A 26,038-nucleotide genomic window follows, 5' to 3' on the forward strand; every position below is an offset into this window, starting at 1 on the left:
GCGTAGACGTCAACACATCCGTCCTCCTCCACGTCCAGCTGGGGGAAGGCTACCCCGAACCGCCCCGCCGGGAGCCGGTCGCAAAGGTCTCCCGAAGCCTGGCCCACTGCGGCTGCGCAAGCATGGTGGGGCGGGGCTTCAGCTTACCCCGCCCTCCCCAGCTGCGCGGCCATTGAACAGCTGCTGCCGGAGGGCTGGGTAAATCTTCAGCGTCCGGGATGATTAGCCAAGGGGGCAGTCCCGCCCCTGGCTCCGCCCGGCCCCTGTGCCCCGCCTCCCTCTGCCGCCCGCCTGCCTGCCTGCGGGGTGACACCCGGCTTCACCTAGGGAAGGGGGCGAGGGAAGCAAGTTGGGCTGCGGCCGGGTGGTGGCGCGGCCCCCAGTGTGAGCCTGGTGAGGGTAAGCGGGTGGTAGAGGGCGCCGCGTGGCGAGAAGTGGGAGGGTCCGGGGGCCTGGGTGGTGGAGGGGCCGTGGAGTGAGGGGTGGGTGTGAGGGGGCGAGGCGGTCCCGGGCGTGTCCCGGTGCGGTCGGGATGGCGTGGATCGCAGGTCGGGCGGGAGACGCCACGCTTGCGTTGCCCCTTTTCTGAGGCTTTTCTTGTCAGCTTGGCCCACCTTAAGTTTTCCTCGGTTTCGCTTGTCTGGGATGCGAGGAGGGAACGTAAAGATCCCTAAAAACACTTTGGAGGATTTCCCGGGTGGTTTTCCTTGCTGGTGTGTGCGGGCTCCTTCCTTCTTCCTGGATGGAGAGGTAGAGAGGCCAGGTAGGCAGGTTGACTTTCACCCTGAGGATTGTTAAACAAACCAGGAATGCCTCTCTCCCTCCCCCCACGCCCTACCCTGCAACACCACAAACACTCCCAACTACTTTTAAGGAGCAGACTAGAACATTCTAAGAGATTTTAAAATATGTCCTCGAAATATGTGCTTTTTCTTTATGTCTATAGAAAATGAGAGTGGGAGGGGAGTCTTGCTCTTTATTACATCGGACACCTTTTTGGTTCAGTACAGTATTCATCTTTATGAGTCTGCTCTAGAGGATTCTCTGACTTTATATTGATGTGACATTGTGTTGTTAGCTGTGATGTGTTCCCCGAAACACAAGTTTCTCTGAAATCTAGTCAATGTAAAAGTCTGGCCAAGTTGTTTGTGGTGAAGCAGATAAACCTCTTTTTTGATAAGTCTAGATTTTTTCATACGGCCTTTTTTTTCTAACAAGTTTTGGGTATTTTTCACAGATTTACTTGATTGCCCAACTACCAATGATGAAGATATGGTAACTGCTGAAACTGCCTTTTATTGACCTGAAGACAGCCCATTTGTTTCACTTCTTTTTCTTTTTCCTACTGCTTTGAGCTTTACTGTAACAGCTGAAAAACTTGGAAAATAAAATGAACATGCTGTGGTCTTGAACATAATTTTTTTGAGGAAAAATTAAAGTGCCAGAGTGAAAGCCAGAATGGCATCCAGAGAAAGGCTCTTTGAACTTTGGATGCTTTATTGTACAAAGGTAACTGCTTCTGTTTTTATTTCTATGTTTAAAAATACTTTATTATAAAATTTTGTGATCAACCTTTTTATCACTTTATTTAATGGATAATGTATTATTTATACTAATAGCCCCGAACTTAACTCTTAAGGGATTTTCTGTTTCTACTTTTTTGGGTTTGAACACATACACAAATAATGGCATACTGTTAAAAACTGTAGGGTGTGGTTTTTATTTGATACTTATCTTCAGTGATCCCAAAGTTATTTAAGTAAAATTGTGCCCTTAAGAAAAAAATAAAATATTTTTATTTTTGTTTATGCTTTTCTTTTTCTCCCACGAAGTGGGAGTAGGATAAAAACATTTTTGTGAAGGGTATTAAGGATTTTTCTCATAATTAAGATTTTAAATTATATAAAAAGGCTATTGATTGAGGTGCTTACTATGTGGTTGCCACTGTTGTTAGCACTTTATGAGCATTGTCTCATGATCCTCACTACAATTCTGTGAGGTGCTCATTGTAATTATCTCCTTTTACTTATGAGAAAACTGATGCAGGGGTTAAATGAATAGTGAGTGGCAGAGCTAAGCATGGAACTCAGCACTGCATGACTCAAGTCCTTGCTTTTTTCCGTATGACTCCTTAATATTTTTGTTTTTGTCGTTCAAAAATAATTTTCTTTTCCCTCCTTGTTTTTATGTGAATTTTTACATGATAGCTTTGGTTTCTGGTTATTGAGGAGGATACTACAAAACATGTTTTTCAAGTGAGAAGCTGCATTACTACTTTGAAGATATTGGCAAGGGTGGGAGAAACACCCCTAATCTACTATTTAAGTTAATTTAAGTCTACGTGGTGAGGTTCTCAAGTCATAGCCTCTGTTTCTGCGTTATTCCTTCAGGCTCCTTTTTTATACTTTCAGCTCTTTTAAAAGCGAATTATTCTTTAATAATGATCTCATTTATCCATAGTATTACATTTTAGAGATAACATTGGAATTTTTTTTGAATTCTTGGTTTGATATTTATTGTAATTACTAAAGGACATATACTTTGAAGTGTATAATATGGATTTTTAAAATAGCTTTTGGTCCTGTGTAATTTAATGCGAAATGTCTTTTTAAAAATAGACAACTCTTCCAATAGAGAAAGGAATCCAATTCACCAGACACTTGAAAATAGTTACTAACACGTTAGCCAAAAATTAAAGTGAATTTTTATCATGAATCACCAGGAGTTTGAAAATGATTTCTTAAAAAATACATCAAACATACTAGCTTTCACTGTTTTTAAAATGACAAAGGTAAATGGAGTTACATTGTCTTATTAATTAGTTATGTTGTTTCTAGGTAGATTTAATATATTATTTAAGAGACATAGTGCGTATTGAAAGACACTGGATCTCTTCTTGGACAGGAAGATAAATCCTATTTTTATGTTTAAGATTTAAATAATTTGTGCTTTTAGTAAGATTGAAATTTTTTTCAATTGTTTTCAATCATTAGTTATTTAAAATCGTGAGTTTATGTTTCATCAGTTTGTAGGTAAGCTAGACAACTTTGTCTTCTGCAGACACCTTGAATCAGGTAGCTACCAAATATAGCTGACAGATTTAACTCTTCTCCCTAGTGAGGATGGTTACCAAATACCCAGTTCTCTATACTTTCTAGCCTTATTGCTCCCACTCTACCATTTAACCCTTCAAACCATCTGACTTCCTTCCCACCCCCACAAGACTGACAAACCTTAAGACCTTTCTTTAAAAACACTTTCGATGAGCTTTTAGACTACTTCAGGACTGCTCAGATCTTATAAAAATGTTTTCTATGACTTAGTTCCAAGAGTTCTTAGACCTCTCTTTGGGCTTGCAATTGTAGAGTCTAGTTTTGGCTGTGCTGCTGTTTTGTTTTGTGACTTTGAACAAGACTTACCTCTTTGGGTCTGTTTTCTCATTTTTTGAGTAAGAGTGTGTGTCTGTGCATGTATATAGAGAGAATGCTTGTCTAATTTAACATTAAGATTTGTTTGTTTATTTTGGCCTCTGAGATATAAGTAAATTTTTGGCATTATTCCATGGACTGTTGTATAGAACATTTTGGTTCTTCTTTTTAAGCTTTTATTATGGAAAATTTCAAGCATGAACAAAGTAGAGAAGATATTATGGTGAACCCGTTTGTGTCTGTCACCCAGCTTCAACAGTTGTCAGTTCATGTTTAGTCATGTTTCATCTATACCCCTCCATTTCCCCATCTCTACTCCTGAATTATTTTAAAGCAAATCACAGACAACTTATGATTTATTCATAAATATTTTAAAGTATATCTATAAAATAAGAAATCTTAAAAACAATCAGAACACAGTTCTTTAAATTATCAAATATGTGGTCAGTGTTCAAATTTTACTGCTAGTGTCATAATATTCTTATTTTCCCACTGTTTATTTGACTTAATATTTAAACAAAGTATATACATTGTAGTTTGTTTAAAATGTGTGTTAAACCTTTTAATTTGTAGATTCCCCCTCACCATTCTATTTTATTCCTTGAAGAAACCAGTTTTTGACCTTAGAGTTTTCTATAGTCTGAATTTTTCTAATTGAATTGCCTTGATTTTATTTCATTGTTTCTCTCCTCCGGTGACTATGAAGTGGCAGATCTAGAGGCTTGACTGATTCATCTTCTATTTTGGGTGAGGAAGGCTAGAATAATTATAAGTGTTGTGGCCATCAGTGATTTTTGCCTATAAGCATTAATTATTTCATTAGGATTTTGCAAAACTATAATATTCTAATTCTGTCATTTCTTAATTTATTAGTAGAACACATAGAGAAATGTCCTTTCATCAGTCTTTGATGACAGTTCCTAAAAGGGAAGACAGGCAGAGTACATGTTTGATTCTTTGTCCGTTTTCAGAACAATGTCTTGATTTACTAGCATCCTCCTGAGGTGACCAATTGTTTTTATTGAGTATTGAATTCCTCTTTAGTGATTAAAATTTAAACTGTCTACCGTTTTGCTGCCTTACTTGGTTTGCTGTCTACACAAAACATTGTGTACATACCTGTTTAAAGAACACTACTTTGAAGATTTGAACTTGGAAGATCTGCTTCAGGGCGGTAAAGTTAAGATATCCACCATTTTTGCCTAACCTTGGCACAAGTATTCCACAATGTATTAACAATAGGTCGGTATTAATGTACCATCACAGTGTTTCTATGTAATGTAATATTTTAAAAGTTGCCACAGAACATTATAGAAATTTATTAGGTGTAATAGGTAGCAAGATTACTTAAGAAATAACTCTTGTGTAAACTGCTTGGTCAAAGGAATGTTAATGGAATATATGAGTATGTTTTCCACCTATTTAGTCTGGGTTCGGTTGCAAGCCTGAATACTAGTGATTAAAATTCTTTATGTAGAATTACAATAAATTGCTAGTTTCAGTTTTTAGCAGATGAATTCCTACATATTGAACTCAGTACTTGAAAAGAATTTGGGTAGAAAACTTTGCTGATTTGTTTTTTAATTTAATTTAATTTTTAATTGACAAATAATAATTGTCTATTTTTTTGAGGTACAATGTAATGTTTTGATGTATGTACACATTGTGGAATGGTCAAATCAGGCTAATTAACATATCCATCACTTCACATACTTATCATTTCTTTGTGGCATGCAACTTGTTTTGTTACCAAACTTTTCAGGTCTAAGTTTTTGCTTTCTCCTTCTAGGAATAGGCTTTAATTGCATTGTTAGAAACATGTATCTTTCTAATAGGTTATTCTTAACCTTATGTAGGTTATATTCTTAACCTTACGTAGTTATTACATAATACAGGCAAGATAACTTTTGATCACCTAAAATTTCTGCTGTGTATATTCTTTTACCAGAGTCTAAGACTCCTAATTCAAATGATGTAGTCTGAACTTTTCTGCTTCCAAATGGTCATTCCCACCCAGGGTCAAGGATTTAACAGTGCATTATTTCATATAGCTCTTATAAGTTAAACATTAATTTGAAAGGTTTACTCTTGTATTTGGATTTTAGTTCAGTAGTTAACGACTACTTGTCCGAGCATATTTTTCTTAAGTATTGAAGGCAAAATGGCTTTTTTTAATGTCTAGAGATTTTAGTTTATCATAGTAGGTACAGTGTTACTCACTGTATATTTTGACATTATTTCTTTAACATACTTAAGGTAAGAGAAACAGTGCTGAGAACAATTTTGTTTCTATGTTATCACACTACTTTTTGGAATTCATATATTTGCATAAAAAAAGACATGTATCGTAAGCTAGCTATCTCAACTGCTGCCCATGGACAGGCATAAGAATGTATTTCTGTTAGACATTTAGTCTTTTGGGAGTGCTGCAGTTGGTTGCCAGAATAAGTAGAAGAGTAAAATTCTCAGATAAGATTAAGCTATTTTTGTACTGTCTGTCGTAAAGTATCAAATGCATTAACTGAGTAAAAAGATACAAAGTGACTCAAAAGCAAGGCGTTTTGAAATGTGGCAATGTAGGTTGAAATTCAAAGTTCATTTTTGCCATTAACTTTTTTTTTTTTTAAGTCCCAGTTCTGTTTCTGATCTTAAGGACCTGAACACAGGTTACCTAGTTTTTTTATATTATCAGTTTTTTCATCTGTCAAATGGAAAAAATTGCTATTTTACATATCTCTCAAAGTTGTTGAGAAAAACAATGAATTGATTGTATTTAAATGTACCTTAAGAGTAAGAAATATAAAAATGTAGTTTTTATTGGTGTTTTGTAAATATATGTGTGTTAGGGGGTATGTGTCAAGATTACTTCCATTTTGCCTTTACATCCTATAAAAATTGAGAACAATATTCTCTTTTTACCAGGAGTAATGAAGCTGTGCTCATGAATGGCTTAAATAATTTTTAATCTGTACTTGTTTATTTTTGCTTTCAGGCATAGTGCTTAATTATCTTAAAATGATTTGAGGGCTCCCCCCCTATTCTAAACCAAGTTTGTTTTGGACCTTGGTGATGCTCCATTTCCTGCCGTTGCCCTTTGTCCTGCTAAATCTGGAATATGACTGAAATAGATAGTTTTGCAGTGAGCTCAAAGTAAACTTCCTTTTTAGAATTTAAGTTTTGCTTCATAAATAAAATAGAATTTAGAGATATTTTATTCAGATAAGGCAAGTACAAAAAAATGGAGTGAATGAATATTCTTTTAATTAGAAAATTATCAATTTACTGGTTCAATTTTGATTTTAATCCTAAGGCTTTTAGTAAGATGGACCAATACACATCAACCGCTATGATTTAACTGACAGTTAATAAGTCTTTGGTATATGCAAAGTGTGAAAATGGCTCTTGATTATCTATGGCTTAGTAATGACTTTGTATGTAAGAAGGTAATGTTCTTTGACTTTAAGTAATTTACAGTCTAACAGTAGTGGTTACCAATTACATGTTTGTTTTAGGAAGTTAGGTATGAAAGCAAAAAATGCACATTTTATATCAATGACCTGGGCATATCCCTTAGAAAATAAATATTACCTTTGTGGTTCGACTTGAGGAGTTTACGTACTACTCTGAGAAGTTAAGATGTGTGAAAATGTCTTATTAGTCTTTCCTTTTGGGTATCAAAATTTAAATTTCCCTGTAGAAAGTAGAATCAATAGCATTTGATGTATAGACATGGAGCATAATGTGTAGATGTGGAAGAGTCTAAAATAATTTTCAGGTTTTTTTGTTTTGGAAGCTGATACTTAGACATTCCATTCATTGAGTTAGCTAGTACAAGATCACTAGGTTTTCAGTTAAACATGCTGAGTTTTCAGTCCTGAGGGAAATTTAAGTGCAAATACCCCATATATATGGGTCTGGAGTTCAGAGGAGAGGTCAATGTTGGAAATTAAGATTTGAGAGTAATTATCTTGGCAGTTATGGGAGAGTTATATGAGTCTAAGAAGAGAAGAAGGTAAAAGTCAGGAAGTCCTAGAGAGCGTTATCCTAAGAAGATAGAGGAAGAGTTTGTAAGGAGTTTGAGAAGAACCAGGAATGAGTGATTGCCTCAGAAGGCAGAGGGATGTTATAAAGAAGGGAGTAGTGTGCAATGTCAGATTCAGCATAGCAGTCAGGAAAAACATTTGAGAACATACATTGGATTTGACAGTTCAGAAATTATTGATGGCTTTGGCAAAGGCAGTTCTGAAAAGAATGGGAAAAGATGTTAAAAATACAAGTCCCCATTTTATTAATTTTTAAAATTATTAAATTCAACAGACTTAAAATAAACTGCTATTAAAGTTTTTAAATGTTTCCTCTAGATTTTTGTATTAAACTGCTCAAGAACCTTTATTGGTCTGTGTACCAGATTTTGTGTGGCACTGCTGTAGAGCATCTGAAAATTCTAAGATTCCAGGAATTCATCTCTAACTCCAGAGATCTGTAATTTGAAAAATTCTGCTCTACAAATTGAGCAGTCACTGATGATCACTTGGCACCAATGCAAATATGACCTCTGAAATAGAATAACAATACTGGTTGCAGGGTAGTCATCCCTAATATACTTAAAGTAATTTAAAAATTAATAGAAATAAGAATACAAGCTTTAAAAATTCTATATGGAACTCATGGACCACTGAAAATATTTCTTATAACTCCTAGGGTTCAGAATCACAAGCCCTGATCAATTATTATATCTGAGATATTGCTGTTACTCTGCGTTTTCTACAGCTTCCTTTTCCCATTTGCAAAATTACATGGCAAATTTACTGCAAGGGAGTGAAGAATTGGGACCAGTTCTATCCAATCTGTCACAGTGTGCTTTGTTTGTCGTAATCATTCATATTCCTTACATATGCAGAATACATGAGGAGTCCTCAGAAAGATCATGGAAAGATTCATATTATCTATTTCCCCCCCCCAACCCCTGACATTGGTGTTGTAACGTCGTGGTCTAACCAACTGTGGTAACTGGCTGGCCCCATATTATCTTTTAATTCTGTTTTTCCACGAACTTTTTGAAGTACCCTCATACTTGATGTCCATCTCAAGAACTCCAAAACTCGCATCCAATCATGATAATCATTCTTAAAACACAGGAGCTTATGATATACATCAAGTCCAATTGTGGTTTCTTTTGATACTGAGACCTGTGAACTCAGAAGACACTATTCCGTATCTGTCCCACACAAACCCAACATATAGTGGTGAAACTGAGAAATGCCACAATAAAGACTCTCTAGAATGGGGAAGAGTGAGAGGCACAGAGGACCCACTGGTTCATAACAGTTCTGAAAACTCTGGGCAAACGGTGCCCTCTACCCTCAGGGAAGGACTGTTGCTTGATTTGATTCAGTTCTGTTCCTTGGGAATAGCTACCCAGGCCACTCTTGCTCTTGGAGTTTCTTCCTTTTTTATAATTTTCCTTTTGCTACATCTGAAAAGGGAATCAGAGACTACGTACTTTTTTTGTGACTGAGCAGCTCCCTCAGCCTGTTTTCTGCATTAGAAAGTCCCCTATAGAAAGTGGGGGCTCCTCTTTCCTTCTAATTCTGCTTATGTTTCTCTTTTGTGTAGTTATATTGTCTAACTCCCAACATGATATTCTGTAGTAGTGAAAATAAGGGACATGCTTGTCTTGCTCCTGATTTTAGTAGGAAAAAGACCTCATGTATATTTTTATGTATAAACACTTTGTCATAGATCAATGTAGTTTATGTTCTTATTTTTTTTTTTTTTTTTGGCGGCTGGCCAGTACCTTGACCTTGTTGTTATCAGCACCACACTCTACTGAGTAAACTAACCAGCCAGCCCAATGTAATTTATAGTGGTATATATTTTATTTCTTTATTGATTTTTTTCTAGGTCTACTCATGATATTTCTAATATTGCATGCTTTACACTATTAGAATATATTATACAATTGCTAAGAATAATTTTATATATGTACTTGTTAAGATGTGGATAGTTAGACTATTTTTAAGTTCCAGAAAAATGATATTATTAAGACTTTACATAATTGCAAAGAACCAGTCATTACTTGCCTTAATTATTGGTACAGTATTTTGTAGTTACAATTTTCAATCTCCTTTATTAGAATCCTCATTATGGATTTTAAGTAGGTACATTTGGAATCAGATGCTATACTTAATTTTCTTTTCTTTCTTTTTTTTTTGGCAGCTAGCTGGTATGGGGATCCAAACTCTTGACCTTGGTGTTATAACACTGTGCTTTAACCAACTGAGCTAACCTGCCAGTCTTATGCACTTAATTCACTGTTAAAGATGTACATAAAATGCTTATAGATCAGGGTTTAATGTCTTGTAGTGTCTGAATATTAGTGTTCAGCCTGACTAACTTGCTTTTTCTCTGTTTATACTCAGAGGCCTTGGTGTTGACAAAAACTTGATTTCTTTTGTGAAAATACAACTCATTTTTTGTGACAATTTTATTCTGGTCACCGAAAATCTATTAAGATATGAGGAACTATGTAGAGTAATTATGAAATCTGCCATAGCCATATATGGAATCCTTTGAAGGTATCAGAATTCAGGCAAAGATTAGCAACACTTGCTTCCTCATCCCTCATCAGTTTTTATTAAAAAGAATAGAATTCACCTCATAATGTACCACTTCCTTTTCAGTAAAGGAAATGGGGAGCTCTGCTCATATATTTTGTGTGTCTTTGTGTTTTAAAATATGAAAAAATAACTTGTTCTTACCTATATGTAAGGGGTATCAACACTTTCCTTTAATTTATGTCTTTCAACTTAGATTAAAACTGGTAGAGATATCTCCTCAGGTTGAACCAAAGCATTACCTGATACGTGCATTTCACACAAAAGTCAATCAAGCCTTTCAAAACAAACTGTTTGCCTTTGTAAAAAAAAAAAAAAAAAAAAGTAAGTTTGTCCGATGCATTTAATTTAATGACTACATAATCTTTCCTGATGTTAAACATTTGAACAGTAGGAAAGTTGTGTATTGTTTTAATTTATGATGTCATTATGTGGTGAATTGATACCTCTTTTTTATTGAGTAATTTGGACTTTGGATTTTTGTCAGTTCAAATTTAAAATTTATCCTCTCTAGTGAATGAACTTCATTTTAGGGAGGAAAATATATGGACTTTCTAATTAGATTTGTTATAAGAAAAAGTAGTAATGATGTTTTACTTTTATGCTGAGCTTTTTTTGTTGTTATTTAAGATATACAAATTCATTGTAGTAAATTTAGAAGACATAGATAAGCAAAAAGTCAGTATCTCAAAATCTCATTATTTGGAGACTTTTAGTTTAAAGTACTTTATGGGTGTGGTTAAAAAGACTGTAAATTAATTGCATTTACTACAACAAATCATTTAGATATTAAATTTGAAAAACTTTAACCTCACATGAAACTTGAACATTATAAATTTTTAAACTCCTTTCAATAAGTGTCAATTTATATATGTATATTAATATATACATATTAATACATTTAATTTAATTAATACATACATAGTGATATGTTTTTATTTTCTAAAGAATTCCCTTTAGTTCAATTCACCTAGTTTTTATTGAGTACCTGTTGTGTGCACATATTATTTACTGTCATTTCATCACTTGAATTTTATGTTTTCCTACTTTGTTCATTTGGTTAATCTTTTTAAATTAATAAACTTTTTTTTTTAGAGCAGTTTTAGGTTCACAGCAAGATTGAGTAGAAAGTACAGAGAGTTCTCATATACCCCCTGTCTTCGCACGTGTATAACCTCCCCCACCATTAATATCCTGCATCACAATGGTACCTTTGATCACTTGTCTGACTTCCCCAAAACACTTGAACCAGAAATTTCTTTACCAGGCCACCCTGTGTGAAACTCTAAGATGAATACAATATTTATGCAACAAGACATATTTTACCTAACATTGCAGATGTTGGCCTTTTCAAGTCCTGTGTGATTTTTCTACACTATATTCATCAGACTTCAAACTTCATTAGTTGTCTAAAAGGATGGTTATTTAAAATTTAAGGAATATCTAAAGTAAAATTTGAAATCTTTCTTACTAGGAATTGGTGTATTCTAAGCTTATTTTTATACATAAATCTCTTATTTTTATACATAATCTTATTTTTATACATAAATATTGCTTCTTTTGTGTTAAAGTGGCTTCCAAACCTTTCCTGGATGTGACAGGCTTTCCTTCCCTCAAAATTCTTGCTTTGATCTATATGATTGACTGTGACTTGATCCAGGGTATTCTTTTCCACCTGGAGTCAGTTTCCCACTTAGGTTGTAGCCCCAGATACAAGAAAATGAAGGCAAGATGGATGGATGAAGTCATCAGGGATGGTAGTGGAAGAGGTAGCATTGATCAAAGTTTTAAAGAATGGATGGTAGATAAGTAGAAACAGATGTTTTAGGCAATCATTAGGCATGCCAAAGGTAAATGGAAGGCACTTTTGCTGGGTGAACTTGAATTTTCATGGCCTAATGGATGACAGAAGTCAAAGACAAGGGACTAACTAGAATGAGAAGTCTAATAGATATTCCGTATAAACCCTAATGCTTACACCTTTGGCATAAGGATGAACTAGAAGCAAGCCCACTTCACTCTCCCTCTCCACTATGGGACTTCAGGGAAAAGTGCTGTGAGTGGGAACCAGCAGCAATAAACAAAATAAATAAGGAAAGTCTTCATACTTGATCTTAGAAGGCACAGATTATAAAGTAAACATATTTCAGATTACTTGAAGATTCTATATTTCATAGAATCTGAGACATTAATTATAAGATGTATGATTTCTTTCTGTAACACATAGAAAAAATGCTGACAATTTAACTGCTACTTAATAATTCATGATATATGAATTGTATGAATTGACCATATCAGGAATGGTCATTAACTATACCAATGATCATTTCTCATTGTTTTGAAATTTCTCTCATCTTTTCCTAGGGATTTGGCAGTTTCTCTTATTTCCGTTTGCACTGCTTGTCATATGATAGATAATCCTTTGCGTGTACTTTAGTTTCATCGATTTGAGAGTATCTCCCATTCTCAAGTTTGTAAAACACTTATCTGTTTTTTACAGGAAAACATACAGTTGTGAATATTCTTACAATAATAAATATTTGCTTCATTAATGTCAAATTATACCCTGCTGCTCTGTTTTCATGCCTTTCTGTGTACACAATAACTTCATTTTTATTGCCTAGTTATAGTATAATTTTTTTGAAAACATTTTGAACAGCAGTTAAACTCAACATGTATACTAACAAATATGCATGTACATCTAGAGAAGGGACATCAATATGAGCACGTATTACCAGGTTTGCACATGCATGGGCAATGACAAATATGTCAGCTACTTTTCTAAGGGTAATTGTAAGATGCATTTTAATTTCAAAGGTGTTAAAATGTTAACAGTGTATCTTAGAATCATAGAAATGTGAAAAGAGAGACCTGACATTTAAACATAAGAAAAAGAATGTCTAGATCTGGGGAAAAAACCCCAAACCAAAAATGTTAATTAAAAACTATTGAATGGAGTTGATATTAATTTAGACAGCTGAAGAGAATTAGAGAATTAGAAGACAGGTCACAAGAAGTCTTTCTGAATACATTCATCCTGGGAAGTCATAGAGATGGGAAATATGGGAGGAAGGTAAGAGATATATGGAGGGTAGTGTGAAAAGGTTTAATGGGACTCAGAGAGAATAAAGAATGGGACTCAGAGAGAATAAAGAATGGAACAAAGGTAATACTTGAGATAACAGGTGAGAGCTTTTCAGAACTGATGCAAAACAATTGATAGATATGACAATTCCAGTGAATGTCGAGGGGGATAAATGAAACAAAATCCATACCTGGATACATCATAGTGAAACCTTACTGGTTTTGCAGAACACCAAAGAGAAGGAAAATCTTAAAACTGACAGAAATAAAAGGTTGTCTTCAAAAATGCGGCAGTTAAATAAATAGTTGTTTTTTCAGTAGTGATGGAAGAGAAAGGATAGTGGATTGACATCATAAAGGAAAGACTTGCCTATCTAGAATTTCCACCCAAGTGAAAATATTTTCCAAAATGAGGGTAAAATAAAGCCATTTTTAGCAAAACAGAGTTCAATTCACTGGGAAAATAGAACAATTTTAAATTTGCGTTTTATAAGTCTCAAAGTAAATAAAGCATGCATTGACAGAACTACAGAGAAATGAACATATGCAAGTAATAGGTTTTTTTCTATTCAAAAAAATTTTAGTCATTTTTTAAAACACACATTTGTCAGTAGTTAATAGAGCAGAAAAAAAATCAGTAAAGATGCAGATTTAAACAATAGTATTAACAAACTTGATGTAATACGTTCTTACCCAAAATAATTCCTTTCAAGCACATACAGACATTTATAAAAAATAATATAATAGACCTTAAAAGCAAGTTTCAACAATTTTCAGATGACTGAAAATTGTTTTTGACCAGAATATAGTTAAGGAAGAAATTGATAGCAAGAAGATTAAATACATATATATGTTTGGAAAGCAAGAAATACACTTTAAAAATAAACCTTGGTTGAAGAACAAGTAATAAAGGAAAATTAGAATTAATTTTTTGAATTGAAGGATGAAAGTACATTTTAGAATGGGGGGCATCTATAGCATTACTTGGGAAAATTTATGACTTTACAGTTAGAAATGAAAAAAGGCTGAAAGTAGTCATTTGTGACTAGTCAGCATCCAAGATCCCCGCCTCTTGTATTTACAGTATTATTTGTTCCCTCCCACATTGTGCCAGGATAGGTCAGTGTGATCAATAGAATTTGGGCAAAATGATAATATGTCGTTTCTAAAATTAGGTTGTAAAAGACACTGTTGTTTCCACCTGTTTTTTGTTGTTTCTTTTTGTTTTTAATCACTCAGGAAGGAAGCCAGCTGCTTTGTTGTGAATAGCTCTGTGGAGAGGCCTATCTTGTAAGGAACTGAAGCCTCTTGCCAGCTACCATGTGGGTCAGCTCTTAAGTGGTTCCTCCAGCCCAGTCAAGCTTTGATATGACTGCAGCCTCAGTTGATATATTCATTACAGGTTTATGAGAAATGCTGAGCCAGAACCACCTATCTATATGCTCTTGAATTCTTGACCCTAAGGAACAGTTAAATAATAAATGTTTGTTGTTTTAAGCTTTTGAATTTTAGGGTAATTTGTTATGCAGGAATATATGACAAATACATGATCCATTTAAGAAGATAAGAACAAAATTCTATCTTCACATTAAAAAAACTACAAAATTCTATTTTCACATTAAAAAAACTACAATGACTACAACACATTTTCTTATTTCAGTCATCTGAAAATTGTTGTAGTTTTTTTAATGTGAAAATTCTCTATTTTATTTATTTTCAGTTGTTCCGGGAAATATACTTATATCAGAAGGTTGGCATGTATAAGGAATAGGTTTAAATTTAATAAATCTATCCATTATATAACATCTTGGGATGAATGACATAAACAGTCTGTATCTGAATATACTTTGAGAATCTGGAAGTGAGACTGAAAACAAATAGCTCTTCCTTTTGCAAATCTTTCTAGTAATCATGGTGATATTGTAAGGAAGTTGTAAGGGGTTTTTTGCAGAAATAATTTATAATAAAATACTGGATCTAGGTAATGATCACTAGCTTCTAACATCACAAAAAAGAGATAACCAGATATTATATACCTTCTGAAGAACATGTATAATAACACCTCTGTAGTATTTTTCCAAAAAATTGAACCTGAATTAAGCCTCTAAATCTAATAGTTCATGGGAAATACAGAGGACCTAGGAATGTGTTAAATGATGCAAGGATATGCAGTCAGCAAAATCCCTAATGTGAGAATTTCTACATCACAAGTCCTTAACAAATAGATTGGGGGTGGGGTGGGGGGAAGAGATGTAATGGTAACCTATAGATTTAAAAAGAGTTAAAAATATATCAACCAGTTGCAATATATTGACTTTGTGTCCTGATCTGATTAAACTGTTGAAAAAGAAAGGCATTTATGAGCAAATCAGCAAAATTTGGCAGATGTTGAGAACCTGCTAATTATTTCAGATGTGATAAGATTGTTATATTTTAAGAAGGTACATTTAGGGATATATACTGAAATATTTGCAGATGAGGTGATATGATATCTAGGTGTTCTTCAAAATAACACAATTGAGGATAGGGGATATAGGTGAAAGAAGATTGGTCATGATTTGATTATTGTTGAAGCTGAGTCATCATACCATTCTCTACTTTTATGTATGTTTGAAATTTTTTTTCTAAAATGTTTTTAGAAAGAGCAGAAATTAATGAAATAAACATAATGGAAAGGATCAACCAAATAAAAAGTTAATTCTTTGATAAGGCTTATGAACTTGAGTTAGGATGAAAATGTTTGTGGTTATATGTGTTTGGGAAATTTCATACTATATCCACCCTTTTCAGTCCCCTTCACACACATGTTTCATTTTAAAAACTATATATTATTAAAAATCTTGTTTAATTTTTCTTATCTAGTGGTTCTCAAACTTAACTGACCAGATTTTTCTTTCTTTCTTTTTTTTTTTTTTTCTTTTCAAATCATATTATCCAACTGAACAGTGTTTGGTAAGATACTTGCTTAGGAAATGCTGACTTCTCTAGTCTTGTAGTCCTACATAACTGTCCCACTGCTTTCTGTTATTTCCATGCTGGAACAATACTAGTATTGTACATCTTTGAACATGTCTTGCTGTTTTCTGTCTGTTTGGAATTCCCCCTCTACACCCCTCTCACCTTGAGAATATTGGTTTATAATTCTGTGAAAACTTTTTGAGGGCTTCTGCTGCTCTATTATCCCCACCCTTGACAGAATCAATAACATCCTTCTTTTTATTATTTTGGTACTTTTCACGACTATTTTACTTCTCGTGCTGTCTTACATTTACTTGCTTCTGACTTTCTTTTATATTGAACATTGAGCACTTTGAGGACACAATTGTATTTTATCTGTCTTCATATCCATAGAGTCTAGCATGGTCTGTGGTGGTACATGGTTGGCATGTACTTATTATGTGTTTTTTATAATTGCTAGGTTCTATCAGAAAAACTCGAGGGCTAAAAGACTAATTGACATTAATAATAATGTTTGTGTGGGGGAGGAATTTATTTCTTTGGTAGGGTGTTAGAAAATATATTATGAATATATGTGACTTAAATGAACTTTTAAACTTTTACAACTCACATGTAAGTTGGGAGCTGCCCAACATATGATTGAAATATATGTATGTATCTAAAAGTTTACAGTTTTAAAACCTGAAGGAATACTATAATCCAAATACCATTGCACAGAGGAAGTAATGTGTTCCCCCTATTCTTACCTGTGACTCTAAAAATCCTGTAACCTTAAGAACTGGGTGAAATTTCATGGATCCCTTAAAACCGTTATCCTCTAACGCCTCCCCAAAGGGGAGTGGATGTTATAAAAGTCCCTCTGTGTGTTAACGTAATTTAAATAATCACATGTGGCTAGTGGCCACCGTTTTGGACAGCACAGGTCTGAATGTTTAGACTTCATCCATTGCTAATAGGGAGCTATTGAAGGTGTTTAAGCAAGAGAGAGGAGATGATTGGATTTAAATTTGACAAATCCCATTAGGAGCTGTGTGGGGAGAAATTGAAGCTTACAGAGACCAGGAGGTTTCCAAAAGGAGGACTATCTATCTTAAACAATGGCAGATGGCATGACTGGATGAATATTTGAGTGCAGAATCAGTAAACTTGATTTTGTAGTTATTTTGCTTATTTTCTTCTATTGGACCATGACCAACTTGGTGTGTGTAATAATAATAGTGATGTCCAGCATGTGTTGAGCATTTGCTGAATGCCTGGTACTGGTGACTGCCTTGTATCTTATTTCATTTAGTGCTCTCAACAATCCTATAAGGTAGGAAGTGTTATCTTCATTTTATAGATGAAGAATAGCTCAGAGTGAAGTAACAGCTAGTACATGCAAAGAGATTTGAGAGGAAAATAATAAAATTAAAATCAGGTGGCAATGGGGATCATGAAATGTTAAAATATGTATAGCATAGAACATTCCTTTTTTTGTGTGGGAGTTCCCTGATTTTGGCACGTAGTAGGTTATGAAAATAATAATACTTGTTGAACATATACTATAAGCTAGGCATTGTTCTAAGCCCTTAACATATTACATTGTTTAATTTTCACAACAGTCCTGTAAGGTAGGTATTATTGTTATGTTCGTTTTCATAGAGGAAGAAACTGACATGCAAACATAGAGTGACTTGTTCAGGAATGTGACAGAGCAGGGATTAGAATCCAGGTAATTTGTCCCTAGTGCTCATGCACTACTGAATACATTTGTGTATTGTGTTAATAAATAAATATTGTAAAAATGTGGAGCTAGACCACACTGTGGTATTTCAATATACTAAACTCGTGTTAACCATGAAAGTTACTAAGCTTGAGATTCAGTTAATAATGTTTCTGGGTATGTGGAGATTCTTTTTTTTATGGCCTTTGGCAGCACAGTATAGCTCCTCTAAAGGCTGTTTCAGGCTGTATGGAATGTGGCTGTTATGAGTGTTAAATTCTTTATGGCCTTGAGTTTACTGATCCTTACTGAACTCCCCTTTCCTCTTTTTGCCCCCAGAGTTCCATTTTATTCATGCACAATGTTCAAAAATGGAGTTGTGTAGAGGAAGGAGCACATATCGGATTCATATGAATCCCAGACTGTCAATTCTAACTGTATGACTTTGGGCAACTTATATATCTTTAGGACATCTTTTTTCTAAACTGTAAAATGGAGAAAATTAAACCTGTGGATAGTTGTATGGAGTAAATGGGATGATGTATTTTAAAAAATGCCTGCTATACTCCTTAGGACATGGCAGATGCTCAAAAAAATTGTGTTTTACTTAGTAAATGAAACATTTCCAATTTAAGTACTATTTCCTAGGAGAATTCTGTGCTTGCCAAACATTTGATAGCCCTGACCTTTAGAATTGAACTAAATACTATAGAGTTCCTAAATAAAATATGAAGAGAAATTCATTAATTCTTTATGGTGTTGTGTGACTGTTTTGTGTCTTTTACTGCTTTATTAGAAACAATAATAAGGAAAACACCAGATACTTGTATTTCTGATGTTTTATCCTGAATAGATAAATGAATGAATGGTATTCTAGTTGGAAATGTAAAAAGCAAGTAATGAAACTCTTGAGAAAATTTTTACAAGTTCTTTTTCTAAAATATTTCCATCTTCTGTTTTCTCAGTGATAATGTAGATAGTGGTAGTTTACAAGCCGATTTTGGAGCAGTATATTAATAGAAAAAAACAAATACACAAAAGGTCAGCAGTCCTTACATATTCTGGGAACATTCTTTTAGGTTCTGATTTATAGTGTAATGCTTTTATTTTAGAGAAATAAGTTACTTGAGTTCCCTTTATCCAAGAGCAGTGCTTAAGCAATGATATTTAATGACTAAGTAACTAAGACTCCTGAATCACATGTTGAAATTTAACTGGCGTAAAGAAGTGTTGAGGAAGCAAAGGAAAAAAGTTGAGCACCATTTTTAAGATAATGTTTAAAAATTTTTTTTTCTGAGGGATCATAATTTTTTACAACTCAGCTTTATTGCGATGTTACTTATAGACCATAAAATGTGCACATTTGTAAATGTCAAATGTGATGAATTTGGATACTTGCAAACATTTGTGTAACCACTACCTTAATCAAAAAATGTAAAATTTCTATCTGCTAAGAAAGTTTCCTTTGTGCCACTTTGCAGTTAATCTTCCCCAAAGCAGCCATTGATCTATAATTTCTGTCACCACAGCCTGCTCCAGGATTTCATATAAGTGAAATCATACAGTGTGTATATTTTGATGCCTGACATTTTTTGCTTGATAGGTTTTTGAAACTTATATTTGTTGCTGCAAGTATCAATAATAGTTCATTTCTATTCCTGAATAGTATTCCATTGCATGAATATATCACAATTTGTTTATCCATTAACCTGTTAATAGAATTTTTTGTTTCTTTTTAGCTTTGGGTATTAAAAAGCCCCTATGAACATTTTTGTACATGTGTATTTGTGGATATATGTTTTATTTCTCTGGGAGAGGAATGGCTGGGTCCTGTGTATGTGTATATTTAACTTCAAACTCTTTTCCAAGTGATTATACCATTTTATGCCCTTACAGTAATGTATGAGAGTTACAAGTACTCCACATCTTCACTAACATGCGGTAAGGTCAGTCTTTTTACTTTTAGCCATTCTAGTAGGTATGTAATGGTATCTCATTTGGTTTTAATTTGCATTTCCCTGGATAACTAATGATATTGTACCCATTTTTGTATGCTGTTTGGCCATTTGTGTATCCCCTTTTTTGGAGAATCCAAGCCTTTTGTCCATTTTAAAAATCGTGTTGTACATACTGGCCAGCTGCTAAAAAAAAAAAAAAAATTGAGTTGTTTGTCCTTTTGTTACTGATTTATAGGAGATCTTTACATATTCTTGATACAAGTCCTTGAGAATATTTTCAGCTTGACTTCCCATGTTCTTAATGGTGTGTTTTAATGAGTAGAAACTTACTAATTTTGATTACACCAATTATTTGTTTTTTCTTTTTTAGTTCATGATTTTTGTGTCTTAACTAAAGAATCTTTGTTACTAGTAGCAAAGATTTTCTTGTTTTCTTCTTGAAGATTTTGGTTTAAGTTTTTATGTTTAGCTTAATGATCCATTTCCAATTTTATTTTATTTATTCATTTTACACTTCCCATTAATTCATTGAACAGATATTTATTGAGCACCTTCTCAGGGCCAGGCACTGTTTTCCCCCCCCTGCGCTTGATATCCATCAGTAAACAAAAAGATAAAAGTCCCTGCATTTGCAAAACCTATATTCTAGGGGAAGTGACAGACAATAAACTAATAAATAAGTAAATTATAGAGTATGATGCAAGGTGATAAAGGACCATGGGTCTGGAAACAGAATAGGGTAAGGTAAAGAGCAGTGAGAAGGTTTATAATTTTAAGAAGGGGGTAAAAGTAGGCCTCATTGAGAGTATGTCATTTAAAGAATGACTTGAAGAAGATAAGGGAGTTGGCCATTCGGGTATCTGAGAGAAGAATGTTCTGGGTAGAGAAAACAGCTGGTGCAAAGGCTGTAGGCTGGGAACATGTTTGGCATGTTTCAGGGATAGCCAAGAGGCCAGTGTAGTACAGAGTAACAGTGGATAAGGTTAGAGTGATGTGGGAGGGCAAACTGTTGAGAATATTTTAGTACATTGTTAAGACTTTAGCTCTTTTGAGTGACATGGGAAGCCATTTGATTGTTCACTATACTTAATATACATTTTAATATAGCACATATGTCTTCCTGAATATCACTTAGAGGTTTTACATTATTGCTTTGGGTACCTGCTTAATAGATATGAAAGCATGTTTTTTCCTGACAGGTATACTTACTAGTGTAATGTTTTTCTTATTTCAGAAAGATCCAGATTACTTGAAGCTATGGTTGGACACTTTCGTTTCTAGCTATGAACAATTCTTAGATGTTGATTTTGAAAAGCTGCCTACCAGGTATGTAGAAATACTAATTTCTTACCCTTGAATGAATTCATTTTTTGGCACAAAGATTTCACTGATGACATATTACAAGATGGCAATTATGTTGCCCTCTTGATATGTCTGCATAACCCTGTTCTCATGGCAGACATTGCTAATTGATCACAGCAGTCTTTCTTGGTGATACTAGACTTGACTTCTAGAAGCCTCTTCTCTGCCTTGTTGAGACACTAACCACTGGGTGTCCTATAGCTTCATTTCTGACACTATCAGCATTAGCACTAGATCCCAAAAATAAGGGAGTCTTCCATAAGAGTGCTCTTACTTCAAACTTTAGTTCCAAGTCTTGGGGGCCACCTATACCTCTAACCAACTGGCTATAAATCTGGAGTTCTCACACCCCCCTCAGGTTCGGTAATTTGCTAGACTGACTCAACTCACAGAAAGTACTATACTTGTGATTACAGTTTTTTTATTAAGTATACACATGGGACAAGGTCTGGAAGGGTTCTAGATGCAGACGTTCCATGCCTTCTTCCCATGGAGTCAGGGCATATTGCCCTTCCTGGACATTAGTGTATTCACCAACCAGAAAACTCTTAAAGTTTTGGGTGTCCAGAGTTTTATTGGGGTCTTATTACATCATTGACCATGTGGTTGAGATCAGTCTCTGCCCCTCTCCCTTCCTAGGAGGTTGTGGGGGGTGAGTCTGAAAGTTCCAACCCTCTAATGCTTGGTCTTTCTGATGTGGCCAGCCAGCCCCTCCACTGAAACCATCTAAGGCCCACCAAAAGTCACTTCATTTACATAAACTCAGATGTAGTCCAAAGGGGCTTGTTATGAGTAACAAAAGACATTCCCGTCACTCAGGTCAAAGGGTTTTTAAAGCTCTGTACCAAGAAACTGGGACAAAGGCAAGATGCGTACGTATTCTTTGTTAATACCATAGGCATGTTAGTACCATAGGCACTTATTTTTATTCCCAGCCTTAGAATGGGGCTTAGAAAACATCTTAGAGAAGATGAATTGTTCAGATTTTTTAAAAGTAGCTTTAAAAATCATAAAATGGGGGAGGAATTCACATTTTATGGAAAGGCACAACTGAAAGTACAAACCTTCCATTCTTCACCTACCACCTTTCCCCATTATCACAGTTCCCAAGCTCGCTTCCCAAATAAGGTTCTTTTCTGTATTTCAAGCTATCCTGAAGACCTAGTACAAGGGTACTTCAAACAGTTCATGGAAAAATAGAATTAAAAGATAGGGCTGGCCATTTAGCTCAGTTGGTTATAGCAAGGTTTTGGTAACACCAAGGTCAAGGGTCTGGATACCCATAATCAGGTCAGCTGCCAAACAACAGCCAACAACAGCAGCAAAAAGATAATGTGATTCTTTCCTTGAACTTTTTGAAGTACCCTCATAGTTTGTTAGGTAAGAGAGGTTGGCTGGGGGGAAAAGCAGAAGAAATGAGGAGAGGCTTTTAGTCACAAAAGGAACTCCAGTTATAGATAGTTGTTGAAGGGGAGAAGGGAGGAATGGATGGTGCTTGATTATGAGAAAGAGTATCTGGAGAATTAAAAATCTTCAAGGAGGAAAGTGTTAGCAGTTTGGGGATGGAGGTAGGCAGTCAGAGGATAGGTACAGGAGAATTGAGTCTGGAAAATCAAATATGGGCCAGATCATGAAATGCCTTTCATGTAGTGCTAATGGACTTCGAATTTTTTGTTATGGAATTTATGAGTGCTACTAAAAGTTTTTCTGTGTAAAAGTGTCATGGTCAAGTTTGTTTTTCAAAAGTCTCTTTAGGGCCGGCCGGTTAGCTTGGTTGGTTAGAGTACAATGTTATGAACACCCAGGTTAAGGGTTTGGATCCCTGTACTGGTCAGCCACACACACAAAAAAAGTCTCTTTGGTGGCATTATAGAGATTGGATTGAAAGCCAGAAGCCTAATTAAGAGGTAATTGTGATAATCCAGAAACTATTAGAGCTTTCGACCAAGATATTGGGCATGGTTTGCTAAGAAAGGACTAGTACTTCATTATTTATCAATACGCAGTTTCAGATTTCTTCCTCATTAGAGTATAATTTGTGATAGATTTATAAAGGTTGAAAAGTATTAAATTTTGACCTATCCTCAAAAAAAGTTGGTGGTGTATGGATTTCTACTAATAAAAGAGTATTCTTATAGTTTGTGCTTAGGAATACTTTTATTTTAATAATTTGTAGCTCACTGTACGCAACGGGCCTAAGGATATCATGGAATTAAGATTTGGGCCTTTGAATGTTTGTAATATGGGAATGAAGTCTTCTAAAGTTTCTAAGGTGCAGTTGTTATCATCATACATTATAAATGTCTCTTTTCTTCAGAGATCATTTCCAAAAACATAATGTAGATTTATATTGCCACTATGTTTAAAGTAAACTGAAAATTGCCAGGAGCATTGTTTTATTTGTGATGTAAATGGTTTATTTAAAATGTGTTTCATATCTTTGTCAAAAAACTGAACCATGAATTTAGATTTTGCTAATAGAAAACATTCAGTTTTTCAAGTACATGCCATATCCAAGATGTATAAAATTAGCTGAGTCACTTTAAAGGTGAGAAATTCTTGGATAATCCTCATTTAAAGTAAACTGACCTTATGTAATTTCCAAGTTAGAGAATTTATTATGCAGAGATTGCTTTTCCCACAATTTAAAGCCTTGAACTTTAAGCTAGACTTCTTCCTGCATTAGACAGAGACAACTGTTGGCAGCTGTTTTACAGTAGACATTTAATAGCAAAATAGGAGTGGAACAGATTTCTGGAGTTTGGGAAATTTCAGGAAAAGGAACATAGGATTTTGGACAGTGAAGTGGTAGAGATGAGAGAATGCTTCCAAATTCTTAAATGCTCATCCGTTAGGAACATTATAAAAAATTTCATCTTTACTTAAGGGCATATTCTAACCAAGCCCTAATTTTATAAGAATTAGTTTAAAAAAAAAAAAGATTTATTTTGACTGTCTAGTTATTTATATAAAAAATGTACCAATAGAGAATGGAATGACCAAGTACAAAGGGAAATACTCTTAAATAACTATGATGCAATATTGGAAAATCTAATGTTTTCTTTCTTGTTGACATATGTTTTTGGAAAAGTAAGGAGGAATAGTTTAGTTTAGTCTTGAAAATTAGTTATATTTAAATCTTTATTATTTAGAATTTACTCTGGTTTTCCTAATCACCTATTTTTAGCTCTTTAGCAGGAGAAAAGTATACATAAAAATGTGAATTTTTCTGGTACCACCTATAAATAAGAGAGGTTGAAAGAACCCAAAGCTACAAGTGAAGTGGTGCCCAAATTAAAGTGCAACATGGTATTTTTGTAACTTGGTTATATAGAATTTAACAACTTTGTAAGGTGTTTGTGGCTTATTTTCTGTGTAGTTTAATTAAAATCACTTGTTCATTTTAAGTTTTTGTTTTTGTGGCTGGCTCGTACAGGGATTGAAACCTTGTCTTTGGTGCTGTCAGCACCACACTCACCAACTGAGCTAACTAAGGCCAGCCCTCAGGTATTGATTTTATAAAACACTTCCTTTTGTTGTAGGATGGTTCAGAAAGAAGCTGGTTATATCTATCGTATGTATTTCTGTAACTATTGGTAATATGCTTCAAATTTTTCTGTTCGTAGTGACTCAAATAGCCTTTTAATCAGTGTAAAAATACTAGTAATACTTCATATTAAGCATTATCTGAAGAGACTACTATAAAGTATAATTGTCATTTAATCATAGGAGCTCTTTAGGATGCTCCCTTCCGATTTGGGTATTTTTCTTATTAGGAGTAGGGGAATTAGTATACGTGGCTTATGAAAAGATTCTTAGGTTTTAGTGACAGTGATGCCAGAGGAGAGGGTCTGGGAGGCCTGACAGTCAGCCTCAACCCACCCCATCCTCTTAGCAGGTTCTTGACTCTGCCAGAGGAAAGAATTCAAGAGCAGAGTCACAGTAGAAAGTGATAGCAGATTTATTAATATAATGAATAAGAGATACAGACTTCAGAGAGAGTGCAGACTAACTCCAGAGACTGAGCAGGGCCCACACCAAGTTTAATACAAAAATAAGAAATACATACTTAAAGTTTAGTAGAGTGCAGGCTGACTCAAAGGAGTGAGCAGCTACCTGCTAAAAGTAAGATTAACACAAAGTAGCCAGCTGCTAAAGGTTTTACAAAAGTAAAGCATATATGCCTCAGCCAGTGAAGTGTGGGTTGGCCCCAGAAAAATGAGCAACAACCCTGCCTTCTCCTGGGATTCAGCTTTTATAATTTTCGCTATCAAATACATATTTATGATATCTAATGAATATTCAATTAAGGGGGGGTTTCCCTGTTATGTAACATAGTCTTGCACATACTCAGTTGGTTTCTTTTTGGAGCGTGTTCACTGGTCAAATTCTGTCATTTACCAAACACATTCAAAGAGTATTCTGTGCTCTTGAGCCTGTATAAATTCTTCTTACTGAGCATGCTCAGCTACTTGATTTGCATATGTCTTCCCCTTGTGGTCTCAATCTCTTGGTGTTGGTGCCGAAAATAGGTCCAATAAGCAACAGTAACCTTATTCTAAGGGAGGGGCTAGAGGAGGGGCCTGAGACCTTGGGGAGTAGCTTGAAACCCAGAGGTGTGTCCCGTAAACCAAACCTAGTGAAACTGAGCACGTATTATCTCAATAGTATTTTGAAAATATATTACATTTTTACATATTTCAGAGCTGAAAATACATATTGGCTGTCTGGTTTCAGAGCACTGTGCAGTAGGGCAGATGATATTAAAATTTTATTGATTATGGAACTTCAGATATTAAATGACCAGCTCCCTGTTACAGAGGTTAGTACCTAGGTCTTCAAACTTTGAAGACCTTTGGGTTTATATTGTGAGAGACACACCAGAGGAGCAACTCAGGTCTGATGTTGACTTCTTACACAGAAAGCATT

General features: G+C 34.7%; 1 protein-coding gene across 8 annotated transcripts in view; it reads left to right on the forward strand.

Annotated features, from left to right (window-relative positions):
* Positions 1 to 221: 221 nt before the first annotated feature.
* Positions 222 to 26,038, forward strand: part of NBEAL1 (neurobeachin like 1) — a 204,626-nt gene continuing 178,809 nt past the window's right edge. For 6 of the 8 annotated variants that reach the window (XM_063093907.1, XM_063093951.1, XM_063093959.1 and 3 more), the window contains exons 1-3: positions 222 to 399; positions 1,238 to 1,509; positions 20,982 to 21,073. In XM_063093907.1, coding sequence (XP_062949977.1) covers positions 1,459 to 1,509; positions 20,982 to 21,073 — 143 coding nt within the window. In that variant the 5' untranslated portion in view covers positions 222 to 399; positions 1,238 to 1,458. The remainder of the gene's footprint in view (positions 400 to 1,237; positions 1,510 to 20,981; positions 21,074 to 26,038) is intronic. The other 2 variants (XM_063093915.1, XM_063093923.1) reach the window with 2 other exon arrangements.

The sequence above is a fragment of the Cynocephalus volans genome, chromosome 1, assembly GCF_027409185.1.
Source record: "Cynocephalus volans isolate mCynVol1 chromosome 1, mCynVol1.pri, whole genome shotgun sequence".
Lineage (NCBI taxonomy): Eukaryota > Metazoa > Chordata > Mammalia > Dermoptera > Cynocephalidae > Cynocephalus > Cynocephalus volans.